Consider the following 17,231-nt stretch of genomic DNA (forward strand, 5'->3'; position numbering starts at 1 on the left):
GACATGCTCAAATGTAAATAGAGACAGCTGTGTTCTCATAGACTCCTTGCATTCAGAACTTCAGGAAGCTTCAGAAATTTCCTGGAAACTTCCCTTGAGAGCTCCTGCTTTCCGAATACCATTTACTCGTTGATTGTTTGGGTACCATACCATGCAAATGCGTATGATTGTTTTGTATTGGTAGATATTGTGAAAAAATGTCCCAACCAAGACCGGAACACCTGGTCCTGGGGTGGTGTAAATAAATAATTAATTAAATAAATAAATAAGTAGTAATTAGCCGGGGGGGGGCAAGGACTGCATTGGGGAACATGGGCATGGACTGGACTTCTGCCAAAAGTGTATGCAAATGTATGCACACTTCACAGTAGGCTAAAGGGTCTTCTACATAGACACCTCAGTGTTCATGCTGCAGTGCTATATAGTCAAAGCAGCAAACACCTGTATTTTACCTCAGTGCAGCAGCTTTGCCTTAATGCACATCTCCTGAGTGGAATCTGTAGGGATCCTTCTCACATCGACCAATCAAAACATGCCAGTGAAATCGCATTTCTGAGGGATGTCAGCCAATTAAAACAGAGCCAATCAGCCAATTAAAACTGAGAACATACATTTGAACTTTAACTTTAATGGGCGCATATGGAACTGTGGGCTAATGTGATGCCACAGTGTGTCTCGCGTGAGAATTAATCAGCGTTATGGAGTGGTTTCACGTGCGCCGTCTGTGTTACCTTCGCCCTCGCCCTCACCCTCAAACTTGTAGACGTTGATTTTCCTTAGAACGTGTACATCTGACACTTGTTCTCTCTGTGTGGTGTTCCACAATCGGGCCTTTGTGTGTACATTAGCACATCCATTCTGATCTCACCCACTCTTTCTTTCTTTCTTTCTCTCTCTCTCTCTCCTTCTCTCGCCCTCTCTCTCTCTCTCTCGCTCGTTCTCTTTCTCCCCCTCCACATGCTCCACTAATTGAGCAATATTAATATTCATTGCGTCCCTGTTGGCCTTTGCTCTATTTTTCTCCTCTTCTAATCAAAAGGGATCACGGCGCAAACAAACGGCTAGCGTGTGCCAGCTGAGACGTAGGTGCCCAGACGCGCACGTAAGCTCCAGACCCGGCGACGCGGAAGCACGCAGGGTGGTGCGTTCAGTGCTGGATATCACATCCTCCTGTATTTGGGGGGCTTTTTTTTTCTTCACACTCCGGCTCCGAGCTTCTGCCTGTGTGGCTCAGATGCTAATGAGGTGATAAGTAGGTGATAATCAGGAGTATGGATGGAAACTGTATTCCTCCCAATACTGTGTTCTGTAGGTTATCGGGAGCACTGTGGCGTTCCGTGGCTTCCTTCTTTCGTCGGGTGGGATTTCTTGAAAAGCTCACACTGCTAGACAAATTCACACCCCCCCGCACATACCCACTTTCACATACACACCTGGAGCTGGGCCAAAGGCATTAGCATACTTGGCCTGAAACGCTGTCATTGTGTATGCGCACACACTTCACTGTGTGTTTACACCACACACACAGTCCTCCTTCACTCTTTGCTGCTCAGTTAATCTATAGCCGAGTACACTGAAGCCTTTGAGTCTCTGCTGTGTGTGTGTGTGTCTGTGTGTGAGAGATTGAGTTTTGATACAGAGCCACTCCACTAGTCTTATCAGCACTAATCTACAAGCTGAGTGTATGTGCACCCACACACACACACACACACAGTTACTTACACTCCAGCCTTATACGAAGTAACCCCTTCTTGCGATTAATCGTGGCCACGCTCAAGTGCTGGCTGTTTTCGGCTTATACACACGCAGCCAGCAAACAGCACATGCATGTGCAGAGGCACACACCTAAATACACAGTTACTCGCACTCTCACCTGCGGCATATGTCCCTCTTTGCAGATCTTCACGTCCACATGTGGCACAAAAGTGCCAACTGTTTTTTGACACACACACAGCCAGACACCCAATACATCATTAGCCTCTCCTCGCAAATAATCACGGCCACACTGGCCCATGCGGCACACGCACACACAAGAGCTGACAGTTTTTTGCTTATACACAAACGTCCAGCCACCCACGTGTGTGTGCACACTTGCATACACACAGTTCCTCCCACTCCCACCTTCTACAGTATTTAGCCCCTCCTTGTGAATAATCGAGACCTCACTTGCACAATGCCTGGCCTTTACACACACAGCCAGCCGCTCAATGCAATATTAGCCCCAATAATCGTGGGCACACTTGCAGGTCACAAGTGCTGGCTGTTTTTGGCTTGATAACACAGACCAACCACCCACGCGTTCACACACACACACACACACACACACACACACACACACACACACACACACACACTCGCACACACACACGCGCACGCTTGAGTACACACAGTTACTTGCACTCCCATCGGAAACGATATTAGCCCCTCCTTCTGAATATTCACAGCCACACTTAAACACGCGTAAATGCTGACTGTTTTTGGCTTATGCACTCGCAGCCAGCCAAACACCCACCCTCCCACACGCGCACACACACACACACACACACGTACACTTGAAGTATTGTCTTTCTCAGCAGGAGACATGGTCATTGTCATGTTAATCTTAACAGACTTGGTGAGCTCTGGAGAACAGAAAAGCCAGATGGCAGATATATCCGTGCCGTGGTCATTAAAAAGGCGTACACACACACACACACACTCGCGCACGCACGCACTCTCACAGGCAGCATATGTGCGGTCTGAATGGTAGTGCAGAGGTCTTATTAACGTCATTTCTGTGTATTGACCCATTTAACAGCTTCTTTCCTCTGCCCCCCACACCACTGTTCTTGACCACAGATGGAAAATGAGCAATTAATATTAATACCCGCCTCAAACTGACCGAAAAAGCCTTGCGAAATGTGACCACTTTTTTTTTCTCCTTGTGGCTTAAATAAACAGTAAACAATCAATAGACATTAGCTTTTGTAAACACTCCCCTCAGTCTGTGTTTTCCTTTCTCCTTCTCAGAGAGAAAATGATGAACTACTCGCGCGAGAGTAAGAAGGCTTTGGATGGATGAGACAAAGAGAGAAACTCGCTTTGTTCTTCTTCTTCTTCTTCTCTCTCTAAACTCTGTCGTTTTCTCTCCCCCCCCTCTTTATCTGCTTCTCTTCCCCCCCCCCCGCCTTTCTTTCATTGGGAGTATAATGGAAATGCCAGCGTTTGGAGTCGTAGAGCGGCTCGCTCCTCAAAAACTCCATTTAGAGAAGTGACAGAGTAATTTAGCACTGGCCTCCTGTTCTCCGGCAGTTAATTAAAAAGAGGCTGATAGGCTGTCTCCTCACAGCCCAGCCACGGCGCACTGCCCTGGGCCAGTCTGGCTCGGGACGGGCCCCCCGTACCTAGAGCTCCGAGGCCCGGTTTGGGACGGAGGGGATTAGATTACCGGAGTCCTGTGTGTGCGAGTCAAATGATGCAGCGCGAACGAGATTCCATTTATTCCAGTAGATATCTGCTGCTGATAAAGGAGGTTAAAAAACACCCAATTATGATAATGTGGAATAGGGGAACTTTCATGTACGATGAAGCAAGTAATGGGATTTGTGCTTTGGAGGGGGTTCGCTTCTTGCGAGAAAGGATCACCGATCCTGTGTGGTGGTTCGAGTTAGTTACATAAACACTGCTTCATTGCAATTTGTAGGAGAACAAGGCCAGACTGCAGTTTTACAAGAGCACTTAAGGTCTGACTGTAGAGGAGCTGCAGACCGCTTCATGTTACCGTTGGAAACGATCAGCAGGTTTTCATCCACCTGGTTTCTGTGAATTTTGAAAATGTGCTGAAAAATATCTCAATTATTTTTACGCTCTGGGAATGATGGTGCTCCATCCGATACTCCTGTGATGGGTCGGGGGTGGTCACCTAGACAAGCAGGGTGAGGTGGAAGGAACCCATGATGCCCAGGATCAAAGTGTCTAAACCTCAATTGCTCCCAAGGCAACATGCGTGTGTGTGTGTGTGTGTGTGACCTCATCTTCAGACACAGATACTCTGTCCAAATGTTTGTGGACACCCCTTCTAATAAATACATTCAGCTATTTTAGGTAGCACCCATTGCTGACACAGATGTGTTAATGCGCGCACACACAACTTGTCTAGTCCCTGTAGAGAAATACTGCCAATAGAAAAGGACTCTCTGGAGCAGATGAACATGAACCTATAAGCACCATGCTGCTTTAATGCCAGGTGTGGGCTAGAGGGGCCCACTGAGCTGTGGAGCAGTGGTACCGTGTTCTCTGGAAGGATGGTTGGTGCTCCATCCAATACTTTTTGGGTGAGTTAGGGAGTTGGGGGTGACATCACAAACGCTCTTGTAGCTGAATGCAATAAAAAAATGAATACCCTTGATTTCCTAGGATACTATGAATGTGCAGGTGTCCCAATACTTTTGTCTATGTAGAGTAGTAGTGAAAAAAATAATTAAAGGCAGTACAAAAAGCTGTGTTTTGGGGTATACAGGCCGAGGAGGGTCATCGATGCGTATTTAATGTTGGAGAGCGGTTTCTAGCGGGTTTAGAACCGTTCTTAATCAGCGTCGGTTTAACAGTCGTATTGCTTTGTGAACAGATGAGTCACGTGCTGGGCTTTGACCTGGTATTTGTCCAGTCTCTGCTGGATCGGGTCTATAGTGTGTGAGATGTGCGGTGTGTGTTACGAGCAGCAGAAATCGGGTAATAGCTTTCTTAGTGGCAGGTGAGTGCAGCGTGGTGGTGGTCGCAGGAAGACGGATTTATTCAATTAAATGAAAAGATAAAAGTCTTCCATGACGCTTCATTAACCGTGATTGTGTGTGTGTGGAGTGTGTGGGAGAGGACGCGAGATGAAGGTTTGCAGATACAGAGCTCAGGGAGTGTGTGTAGTCTTTAAACTCTTAGCCTTTTTCAGTAATCTTCAGTGGGGTTATTGATCAGAGCCGTGTGCATATCGATCCCACATTAACTCTGTGATCCCTCCATCATCGCACAGATGCACAGATAGTCTGCCTGCTTGATCTTATGGATCCTCTGACTCGTCATCAATTAGAAACAAGCCGTGTGTGTGTGTGTGTGTGTGTGTGAGTGTGTGAGAGAGAGAGAATGTGTGTGTGTGTGTGTGTGTGTGTGTGCATGGTTGTTTCTTTGTTTGTGTGTCATTTTCTCTTTGTCTCGCTCACATGGCTTTTCTCAGTATCAGGTTCTCTGCCTCCCTCTCTCTCTCTCTCTTTCTCTGCCTCCCTCCCTCTTTCTCTGCCTCTCTGCCTCCCTCCCTCTCTCTCTTTCTGCCTCCCTCTCTCTTTTTCTGCCTCCCTCTCTCTTTCTTTTTCTGCCTCTCTCTCTCTCTGCCTCTCTCTCTCTCTGCCTCTCTCTTTCTCTGCCTACCTCTCTTTTTCTGCCTCCCTCCTTCCCTCTTTTTCTGCCTCCCTCTCTTTTTCTCTGCCTCTCTGCCTCTCTCTCTGCCTCTCTCTCTGCCTCTCTCCCTCCCTCCCTCTCTCTTTTTCTGCCTCCCTCTTTCTTTTTCTGCCTCCCTCTCTTTTTCTGCCTCCCTCTTTCTTTTTCTGCCTCCCTCTCTTTCTCTGCCTCCCTGCCTCTCTCTTTTTCTGCCTCCCTCTCTCTCTGCCTCTCTTTTTCTGCCTCTCTCCCTCCCTCCCTCTTTTATTTTCTGCCTCTCTCTCTTTTTCTGCCTCCTCCCTCTTTCTTTTTCTGCCTCCCTCTTTCTTTTTCTGCCTCCCTCTCTCTCTTTTTCTGCCTCCCTCTCTCTTTCTCTGCCTCCCTCCCTCTCTCTGTTTCTGCCTCCCTCTCTCTTTCTTTTTCTGCCTCTCTCTCTTTCTCTGCCTCCCTCCCTCTTTTTTTGCCCCTCTCTCTCTTTCTCTGCCTCCCTCCCTCCCTCTTACTCTGCCACTCTCCTTCTTTCTTTTTCTGCCCCTCTTTCTCTGCCTCCCTCCCTCTTTCTTTTTCTGCCTCTCTCTCTTTCTCTGCCTCCCTCCCTCCCTCTTTCTCTGCCACCCTCCCTCTCTCTTTTTCTCTGCCTCTTTCTCTGCCTCTCGCTCCCTCTCTCTCTCTCTGCCTCTCTCTCTCTCTGTCTCTCTTTATTGTCTTTGTCTCTCCATTGTTTTCTCAGTCTCAGATACTAGCTCTCTGTCCCTCTTTTTCTTCATCTCTGCCTGTTAGTCTCACCCGTCATGCCTCGTCTTCTACAGTCTCATGTCCCTCTCTCTTCCCCTCGCTGTCACCCCACTATCTCTTACAGTCTCACTCACTATTTCTCCCCATCTCTCTTATCTCAGTCTGTCTCTTTCTCTTTTACAAACTCACAGAGCTGTCTCTCTCTCTGTGTCTGTCTCTCTGCCTCACTTTGTCTTCCTCTCTTTCAGTTACTAACTAGCTGTCCCTTTGTCTTTCCCTGTATGTACCTCCCTCTTTCTCTGTTAGTCTCTTAGACTCTCTCTCTCTCTCTCTCTCTCTCTCTCTCTCTCTCTCTCTCTCTCTGTCAGTGTGTGTAAATGTGTCCATATGTAAAGTTTTTATCATGCTTTATATCTGCTGGGAGCTTGAAATCGTGCTCAGTGACATTTTTATAGGTGAGAACAGACAGTTCACATACACACTCACACTCACTCACACTCGTGCACACACACACACACACACACACACACACTTTACTTCAAGCTGTTAGGAGCCGAGCAGAGCTGCTTTAGCGGCTGTAGCTCCAGCTTCTCCGCTGTGGACGAAAACAACTAGGGCAGCTGGCGAGAGCGTTAAAGATGGGAACAGAAAAGGTCAGCCCAGCACTCTGGAGCTGCACTGCTCCGACATGCAGATATCCCACATTTCACTACTTGGCATGCTCATCCAGGAATGGGGGGTGGGGGGGTGAGGATGTTTCCTTTTCTAGCCATGAACATCATCCACTCCACAGAAAGAAAACACACACACCTGTAAGGAGACTAATATTCTGATAAATAAGCAAAGCCCAACCCAAACACAAAGCCCAGCCTAATTTAAGATGTGTGTGTGTGTGTGTGTGTGTGTGTGTGTGTGTGTGTGTATGTATGTGCTTTCTCTGAGCTGCTGGCGGCTTAAGAGCTTTCCTTTTAGTCACCAGAATGCTGATGTTAATGCAGGTTATTAAGCTATTAGCTTCTGAGTAATACGGTTATTCTCAGCTACAATCCATCCCACCCCCACGCTCTAGCCCCAAAACCCTTTATACACACCCCACAACACACACACACACACACAGAAAGAGGCACACAAACACTTTCTTTGGGTCGCTTGACTCACATTTGGTGCTTTCAGATATATCATGTTCCTATAGATGACACAAATTGATTTCTGTAGGAAATTTGATTGTAAGATGTTTTGACACCGATGTGACAGATGAAAGCCTGGAGGAGAAGGAAAATCTTTCTTCTTAGCTGTGGGAATTATAGTAGTGTGTGTGAGTGTGCATGTGCGTGCATGTGTGTGTGTGTTGACAGATTCATTATCAGCTGCCGATGTTTGATGTGTGTCATTTTGCTTGACTTCATTTGGCTCCTGTCATGACTGCAGGCTTGATTTCTACCACTCACAAAACAGAAGATTATTAAACTAGGTTATATTTCCTGATGTCAATCTGTGTGTGTGTGTGTGTGTGTGTGTGTGTGTGTGTGTGTGTGTGTGTGTGTGTGTGTGTGTGTGTGAGAGAGAGACTTGTGATGTCTTTGGAGCTTTAATCAAGCCTGAAATTTTGTTCGGAATCTGAATAGAGCTTTACAGATTTCTGTCTGAACCTAACCCGAACCAGACAGTCTGAATAAAGCTGGACATGCTGAGCGACAGCACCTGTTAACCAAGCTGTAGTACAGCGACAGGGACAGCCATCGTCAGTCGGCACCGTTTAGAAGTGAATAGTCTTAAGAGAGTCTAAAATTCCACTGTAATGGGTGGGTTTGTCCGTCAGTCTGGTAGATGGTGCAGGTTCGAGTTCATTAGGAAGGCCCGGCACCTACCCATTCATGCCGTTATCTTATCAGCCAATCACGTGGAAGCAGTGTAGTGTCACAGCATGCAGATATGGGTCAATAGCTTTAGGTAATGTTTATATGTGTCATCAGAATAAGGAGGAAAATATGATCATAAGCATTGATTTATAAGTGTGGCATGATTGTTGGTGCCAGAAGGGCTGATTTGAATATTATAAGAGTATAAGAGCACAACGGTCTCCTGAGAGAGGTCATCAGAGAGAGGCCAGACTGGTTGGAGCTGACAGAAAGGCTACAGTAGCTTAGATAACCTCTCTGTACAATTGTGGGGAGCAGAAGTGTGTCTCACCACGTCAGACCAGAAAGCTGAGGCTACAATGCTGATGCCCAGGCTCACCAAACTGGACAGTTGAAGCCTGGAAAACTGTGACCTGCTCAGAAGTATCTCGATTTCTGCTGAGGTGCACAGATGGTGGGTTAGAATATGACACCAACAGCTTGAATCTATTGACCTGACCTGCCTTGTGTTCACAGTCCAGTCGTTAGCGTGTGTTTTTGGCGATCAGGTCATGATTCGAGTTTTACCTGTCCGATCTGTGGCTCTCTGCTTCTCTCTCGCTCTCTCGTGGGGGTGTGTTTGTGTCACCAGTAGATGATGGCAGTATTGCAGAGTTTGTTCCCTTTGCGGTTCAAATAATCCATCACACTTTCTGATACAGCCTTCATAGTTCTATCTGTTGTTCCAAGGCGTGGTAGAACCTCCACCGTTCCTCTAAACAGTCTCCTGGATCAGGACCATTTTGATTTTCTGATCTCATCAGGTCACCCTGGGGATATGTTTTAATGACCAGTGTAAACAGAAACCAGTCGAAGAAGATCCAGATTTTAATGGCAGGTCCAAACAGGCCTTTTTGAGTCTGTCTGTTAATACCAGTCAGTTATTGGGAACACCTGTTCAATGAAAATGACAGTGAGGTCAAGGGTCAGGGTTCTTTAGTGGCCTTGCCAGTCAGTGGATCCAGATCCAGTGGAGCACCTTTGGGAATGTGGTAGAATAAGTGGGTGAAAGTGCTGCAAAATCTTGTGGACAGTGCCACTTGAGGCTGTTTTGAGGGCTATGGGAGGCTAACACCCAGTAGTAGTAGTAGTATAGTGTTCCTAATAAAGTACTGAGGAAGTGCACTCGTGAGTGAACGTGTGTGTGTGTGTGTGTGTGTGTGTGTGTGTGTGTGTGTGTGTGTGTGTGTTTGTGTGTGTGTGTGTGTGTGTGTGTATATATATCACACACAGGCTGAGCCGCTCTAAACAAATAAACCCTATTGCCTAAAGAAAGCACACACACACATACATACACTTGATCACTTTTCCATTCAAATTCTGTTCCTGGGAACCCATCTGTCTCTCGCGTGGTCTCTCTTTCACTCTCACTCTTTCGCTCTCTCCCTGTCGCTCTTGCTCTTTCGCTCTCTTAACTCTCTCTCTCTCTCTCCCCCTCGTTCCCCTCATTCTGACTTAACTTTACAGCCATCCAGTTCCTGGCATTCATCCAGTCCATCTCTGTCTCTCTCTGTCGGTCTCTCTCTCTCTCTCTATATATATATATATATATATATATATATATATATATATATATATATACCAGTTTCTCTCACGCTGTGTGTGTTTGTGTGTGTCCCCTTAGGGGATGGAGTTTAGTGTTCTTACAGGCAGATTAAAAAGATTCTCTTTCCAACCACACACTCTGTGTTCAAACTGGCCTCGAGACGCAACGCAATACTGTCCTTTTCAGGCACCTCGCCCACCGCTTATGAAGTTTTCAGCCGTTCCTACAGCACCTCAGCTTTCTCCGCTTTACCATTCACTGCTCTCCCTCTACTCCTCCTTCCTTGCTTTATTATATAGTCTCAGACTGGGCACTTCATTAGTCCACAGGCGAACTTGCCGCTGTTCAGCTATAGGTCACGAGGCCTGATAACGTTGCCGTCCTACAAAAACCATGAATATTTGTCGATGTTAACTTTTTTTGACATCATTTGAATCTGGCTGCTGTTCCTTACATGTCAGAATTTCATGATGAATGGACCAATAGAAAAGCTTCAAAATGATGGTCTTTTTACATTGATTTCCATTAAAAGTTTAGAAGGGGTTTTCCTTTTCCCGTAAAGTTGAGATACAAGGATTGTGCGTGACAGCGGCGATAAGTGAACATTAAGCGCAGCAAAGACAACCCAGACACACAGTGCAGAAATCTTCCTGCAGAGGGGTCCCTTCAGCAGCACCGTCATTGTCTTACTCTACTCCTTCCTTTGCAACACACTCTCCCTCCTTGAAGTGTTGATCCACAACCTTGGTCCCAAGCAGCGGCTCCTCCAGGTGGCCGTCAGTCAGATGCCGTTCGCCATGGCAACTGTCAGATGGCCCAGCATGTCAGGAGAAGCTGGGTCAGTTCTTCACATATGCACACACTCACACCTGTGATACACACACACACACACATGCGCATATGTGCAGAAAGGAAGACAGGAGCAAATGCATCACACACACTCCAGCGCACACAGACAAATGAAGTAGCCATGTGGAGCCTGAAGCTACTCTTACATCTTACATCAGATAATTGCCGTGTCTGCGGGCGCATTAATACAGTGAGAGAAGAGTGTACAGAGCGGTGTTTACTTAAATTACTGTAATGGGAGTAATATTTTTCTTTCTCTCTCTCTCTGTGTGTGTGTGTGTGTGTGTGTGTGTGTGTGTGTGTGTGTGTGTGTCTGTTTGTCTGTTTGTCTGTGTGTGTGCATGTGTAGGTGAAGCGTGTTCCAGTCGAGAGCTGCGATCAGTACAAAACCTGTTCAGAGTGTCTGGGCTCCAGAGACCCTCACTGCGGCTGGTGTGTCCTGCTCAACGTGTGAGTATAAACGCTATAAGTGTGAAACTGCAACGGTGTATCATGATGATGTGATTCCACTGCATCATTTGGGAATGGTGAAATTAGGCATAATCATTGATCCTAGATATTGAGGAAAGTACACAATGTTGGGCAAATAGCCCCCATACTCATATATTAAATTAGAGAATCAAAGAATCAGTCAAATTGAACCATATTCAAATGAGACGAATCAAATTCAGTTTCAAGATGGCACAAATCATTTCTGAAAGAAGTGAAATTGAACTGAATTGTGTTGAAATCAGAGATTTTATGTTCATAACCACTTCCCAGCCAGTGGCTAGCCTCCCCATCACATGATGCCTTCAGCTTTGGGACAGTGGATGCATGTTCTTCCTCCAAGCGCACATAAGGCCAGCCACTGCATCTTGTCAGGCTGCTGCTAGTGCAGTGTCACTGGACAGCTAAACACGCTTGCAAGAGAACACTAACTGTCAGTTCTGTTACATCAGCTAGCAGACACCATGTTCATGTTATTTCTTCTTTCTTCTCTGTCCCTGTCCTTTATTAAGTACTAATTATGTAAAGCTGCTTTGTGACGACAACAGTTGTAAAAAGCGCTATACAAATAAATTTGACTTGACTTGACACCCACACTGGCTAGAATTGTGCAGCGTGATGTAGAGTGAGAAAGAGAGAGAGAGATCAAGAGTTGGAGAGAGAGGGCCTTCTTGCCCACCCAGAAAGAGAGACGCCAGTTATGCTCTCTGGGACTCTCAGCCATGGATGACTGGCATCACTAGTGATGGAACCGACGATCTTTGGATGAAAGGTCTAACGGTTAGACAGCTGTGCCACCTGGAAACCTCAAAGAATCATAATCTGAATCACAGTCCTTTTCTTCAATATCATAATCTAATTGATATTGTGGTAGAGTCTGATATTTCCTTATTCTTTCCTTTTGCCAAGGAATCGTGAGGGTTGAGATCAGATTTACATCTTTAATGGACACACATTCAACATCAGGCAGGACTGAGCTGAGCTATAGGCTGGCTCCTGTTTTTTCCTGCCAAAAGCAGCCATATGTTTTGAATGATGTGTTCCTTCGGCACCTCACTGTAAAGGAGAAGGGTCACACATGCTGTAACAGGAAGCACGCGGCATACGGAGCTACAGATCACACTGTTGCTGTTTCCACATCGCCCTATAAACCCGCATCCAACAGTCAGTCTTGTGAGTGATTGACTCGGCGGCGGATGGCGTCTGACTGGAAAGGGTGCGCAGGTGTACGGGTGCATGAAAGCATCTTTAATTCAGTGTGTGTGACAGTGTGAACGAGGGCGGGAATAAATGGTAGGAAGAGCAGTAGCTGATTGATTCCTAACTGCTGGGAGGAATCGTCCTTAGGATATGAGACAAAGGCAATATGGAAATGTTAATTAAAATTCACCCAAACTACACCCAAAAAATTCTCCCCTATCTTCCATTCCCGTTTCCCCCTCAACATGCTTGGAGGGTGAACATTAGCATGATTTTTAATTGAGGGCATGTAAATGGCAATTGAAATCAGCTAGCATGGTAAGCACCATTCATATCGTACTAGCTTCTTTCTTCGGGAGCTGTCTGCTGAGCGTCTGTTAGCCTAAAAGGCCGAGTCTGCAGCGCTCGCTCCAGAGCTCCGGGCTACTGGGGAGAGTAGATGATTAGCATAACAGTCTTAGTGCTGTTGCAGCCGTTTCTCAGTGTTGCGGAGTGGAAGCGAAGTAAGCGCGCTGTACCCTTCCCCTGTAGCGTGCACATTAACCGTTTAAATTAGCAGGGAACTCAAGAGAGCTGAACCTTACATGTACGTGCACACGCAGTGTTTTAAATGAGGTCACGCTTTGCCTGTAAGCTCACGGCCTCACTTTATCAATCCTGTTGGCAGCAGCCGTGTTATTGACAGCATTTATTAAAAAAAAATAAAATACTGCCCATTTTCTTTGGTTGGAAGCAACTTGGCATGTCCTTGGTGTATATAATAATTACATTATTTTAAGTAATAATACTTAGGCTTCATTTATGGCCTGCAATGTGTGTTCAACCCAGTTTACTCTCTGGAGACTTTCCTCTCCTGGCTTATTGGGTTTCCTCTTCCTTCGCAGAAGGATAAATAGATTTTGGACACCGTGGTACAAAAGGAGTGCTCTGTTGTGGGATGGCTCATACTGAAGTGATTGTGCGTGACATGTTGTGGGATGATATTGTCTGACTGTCTGTCTGTCTGTCCATCTATCTGTCTTTAGCTGTTCCCGAAAGGATCGATGCGAGCGAGCTGATGAGCCCCAGCGTTTCGCCTCCAGAGTGGATCAGTGTGTGGAGCTCTCCGTTCAACCCAACAACATCTCTGTTACCATGTCTGAAGTCCAGGTGTGAACGAGAAATAGATCATGCTATGATCTTTTTGCATTTTATAAATCAATCACAAAATGTCGTTTAAGCAGATATCGCCATGGTCACTCAAAAACCATGCATCTCCATATTTGCCCCTTTTTCACTTTTTGACATAATTTGAATGGGCTGGTTTTTATCAGGAAAAGACCAATAGAAATGATCCAAAATTGGTTTGGACTGAAATCTTTTTGTGCTAACTTCTATTGAACTTCTATTTCCCACACCTTAATATGAAATAATCAGTCAGCTCTTTGTGTTGGGGGTGGGAGATATGGTAAAAAAAAATGCATCATGACATTTGACCCTTTAGCAAGCACAGTCCCACCTGTGGCTGGTTCAGCTTCAAATGTGACCCAACACTCTGCTTTAATTCCAGCAGTTCATCTAACCTGCTTTCCCAGCAAACAGCCTGTCTCTACAACACTCTACAACTCTGTCTCCTTTGTATGGGATCTTTTCTGTCATTTTTCTGTCAGATATGGAAATATAGAACACAATACAAAGTCTTTGCAGTGCCATCACTTGTAGCTTTGTGGTTGTGCCAGCTTCTTGAACGGAACCAGATTGAATAAGAAGCCGGACAGACTGACGGAGAGAAAACGAATGGGTTTTAAATCGTAAAGGCCAATTCTCACCACCTGCCATTAACATCTTTCCAAAAATGAAATAGTTCAACACTGTTAAATGTAGTGATTTGCCCTTATTGGAGACCAGCTATGCTGAAATAAGCCCCCACCTCACCCGATCCAGATTAAACTAATATGCGTAACATCTAAACCTCTATCCAGACCCATTCCACAAACAAGGTATTATTTTCAGAAATTCACCCTCATCTCAATTTGACTCGATCTGCAATCATCTGAACACACAGCTGCACGCACCATAACACAATCTTAAATGCCGTTGTCATGTTAAGTACTTGGATGCAAATCCTTTTATAGCTGATGACTGTCTGAACTCTGTGAACTCTAGACATCACCAGATGCTGGATACCTTCCCTGGTGATAATCTGATTTATTCAGATTTTTCAGCCTCGTGATGGCCTGCTGTACTGGCACTGACCCTTCTTTGGTCCTCATGTTGCGACACAACAACAACAACAACAACAACAGCAGCAGCAGTCTCCAGATGCAAATGCTACATCACAAATCCACTCTGGAGCCTTTGTCATTCAGCAACTAGACCAATGACTTATGTTTGGAGCTGTGTATTGGCAAGATGGCAATATGGGATATGCATAGGATATGTAGGATATAGGATATATAGGATATGCATCACAATACAGGAGTTTCTTGGTCAGTTCTGCTGCCTAGTTGTTGAAATATCTGTTATTGATTGTTCTATATTAATACACAAATGCTTTTAAACTAAAAGACAAATACTCTTGGCCCTGAAGTCCCACCAACAGCTAGCCTAGCTCACATACATTCTAAACCTTAAACAAAACATGGAAAGGGAGAAGAAAATAATAAAAATGCCTTTATGCTGATGAGTTAGTGAGCTTCGGTTGACAGCATTCGGCGAATCCTCTGGTAGTGTGCTTAATATGTTCCCGTTAAAGATGACCTCTTTGCCCCAGTTTTTGTGAGATGGTGGCTCGGGCCTTTTCCACCTATGGAGGGTCGTACGCCTAAGTGGACAGGGCTTAAATACAACACAGAATTGATAGTGTTACAACACAGCCTGATACTTCAATATATTCAATATTCTTCAATGTATTTTCTTGTACCCTTGAGAGGACTGTAGGAAAATGGCTGAAAAAGACTCCATACACAGTTCATCAGATGGATGTGCATTCCATAACACCATCATTTATTACAATTGTATTTTTTGTCTTCATTTCAGATCCAAAATGATGGAATTCTGAACCAAAATAGTTCAAATGATCTACCTAGGTCTACCTAGTTATGTTCTGTGATGGATGTCAGAACATTTTCCATTAAAGCAGCACTATGGGAAATTGCTGTTGCTTGCTCCTGGGCTCCCCCTTCAGTGAAAGATCTAGAACTGTGATTGAAAGTGACAGAAGTATGTGCTCTGAGACAGTAGAGTAATATTACAGGACTGTACACAAATGTGATTCGTGTTAAACAGCTTTACAAGGTTCCTGCTATCTCGATCCTGCCCGCTCCTCCAAAGTTACATAGTGCAGTTAGCAGTGTACTGAGCCTGGAGTAGCAATGCCAGAAACACTATTCTCCCTGTTACAAGTCAGTGGAGCATCACAGTGATTTTGAAGCTGTTATGTGAAGGTAAAAATGCCACACACTGTTGCTTTAATGTAAAGCATGTGTCTCTCTTCAGCCAGATTTGGCTGTTTTTGCCCTTAAATCATCACACCCAGTGCAAAACAGTATTTCTGTGAAGGCTGCTGTAACCTGCTGAACAGTGAGCTCTGTAAGCCTGTGACACATCTGTGTTTAATCTGTCTGGCAAAGCGACCAGTCCATGCCAACTGCAAGATCACCGTGTACCACCTGTGTAAGACTAGTCCCATGTGTCATCCCATCTTTCACTGAAGATCTACAGGGTGTTTCTCTGTAGATATCCGCTACAATGACCTCAAGCAGTCTTTTATATAAAAAGCTCAAAACATGACCTTGAGTACTTGCCTCCGGCGGTGGAGAATTTGATGCCAACACCTTCTTTGAAGTGTCTGCAAAGCCACTGAATTGGGGCGTTCTTGTATGGCTGATTATCCACGGCAGCTAGGATAAAACAGCATGTCATAAGCTCCGCCATGTTCTAGCCCCATATCTTTATAAAGTCACTCAGGCTTGACTCCTCGTTCTTCTGGTCCAGACTGCCAGACGCATTAGCGCTGTCCTCAACCCAAGGGTGCAGCTAATTTCTATGAATGAATGATCCCTTGAAATACAGATTCAGTGTATAGACAAAAGTATTGGGACACCTACTCATTCATTGTTTATCCAAAAGCAAGGGTACTGAGAAGAGTTTGTCCTGCATTTATTGGTGTATCTGTCCAGGGAATACTTTCTACTAGATTTTAGAGCATTGCTGTGAGGATTTGATTGCATTCAGTGACCAGAGCTTCATGCCCAACTTCTTCCAAAAGTATCATATGGCGCCAGAGAATACAATTCCACTGCTCCACAGCTCAATGTTAGGGGGCTTAATACCCCTCAAGCCCATACCTGGACTTAGGCATGCATGGCGCCTGTAGGTTCATGTCCATCTTCTCCAGAGAGCCCAGTCCTGATGACTGAGCTAAAGTTCGTTTCTAACCCAACCACAGACCAGTTATCCAAATTTTTGGAAGTCTTGTGCTTACTGATAAAACACAGAACAGGTGCTTGTGATGGTCTTGGTCTGAGAAGCTGACTCAAATGAAGTCCAGGTCTGTGTATCTGCCCAATGATGTGACTGTTGAGCCACCAGCCACTGTTTAGCAGTCAAGAAATTAAGGTCACCGAAGCTAGACTATTAAAGCTTCTCAGATCTAAAATCTGCACTTAATACTTGATGGGCAAAGACAATCTGAAGCTTTGAAGCTTAAGCCTTCGTTGAGCCACTTTGTAGAGAGAGGATTTTATAGGCCAATCAGAATGGAGCAAAGACGATGTTGTTTAGGTATGTGAGTCAATGCTAAGGTTCCAAAGCAGAAACTATGCTACTGGAAGGTGTTGAGCCAGTGGTTCCAGAAGTTTAGCATAGCAGTGCTCATTACCACTTGCAATAGCAGTTCTAGGGGGAAATTGGAAAGAGTTGCACAGTCCAAATAGTCTTGGCGATCCTTTTAAATGTGCTCTGTGGTTCTTGAATCAGTCCTCTGGGGTTCCCAGATGGTCCAGATTTCGGCTCCAACACACAATAGAGAAACATTGTGGATCGTCTAGGGTTTCTGAGAATTGGTTTGAGAACTGCTAATACAAACAAGGGATCAAGTAGTAAATGTGCAAAACCTGATTACCTGG

The 17,231-nt window shown here is 45.3% G+C and overlaps 1 protein-coding gene across 1 annotated transcript in view; it reads left to right on the top strand.

Moving 5' to 3' along the window:
* The window catches only part of plxna1b (plexin A1b), a 212,870-nt gene that overhangs the window by 105,298 nt on the left and 90,341 nt on the right, over positions 1-17,231 (top strand). Inside the window, exons 5-6 of the mRNA XM_072684612.1 lie at positions 10,784-10,884; positions 13,149-13,272. Of these exons, the coding sequence (XP_072540713.1) occupies positions 10,784-10,884; positions 13,149-13,272 (225 nt within the window). The remainder of the gene's footprint in view (positions 1-10,783; positions 10,885-13,148; positions 13,273-17,231) is intronic.

The sequence above is a fragment of the Salminus brasiliensis genome, chromosome 7 (assembly GCF_030463535.1).
Source record: "Salminus brasiliensis chromosome 7, fSalBra1.hap2, whole genome shotgun sequence".
Taxonomy (NCBI): Eukaryota; Metazoa; Chordata; class Actinopteri; order Characiformes; family Bryconidae; genus Salminus; species Salminus brasiliensis.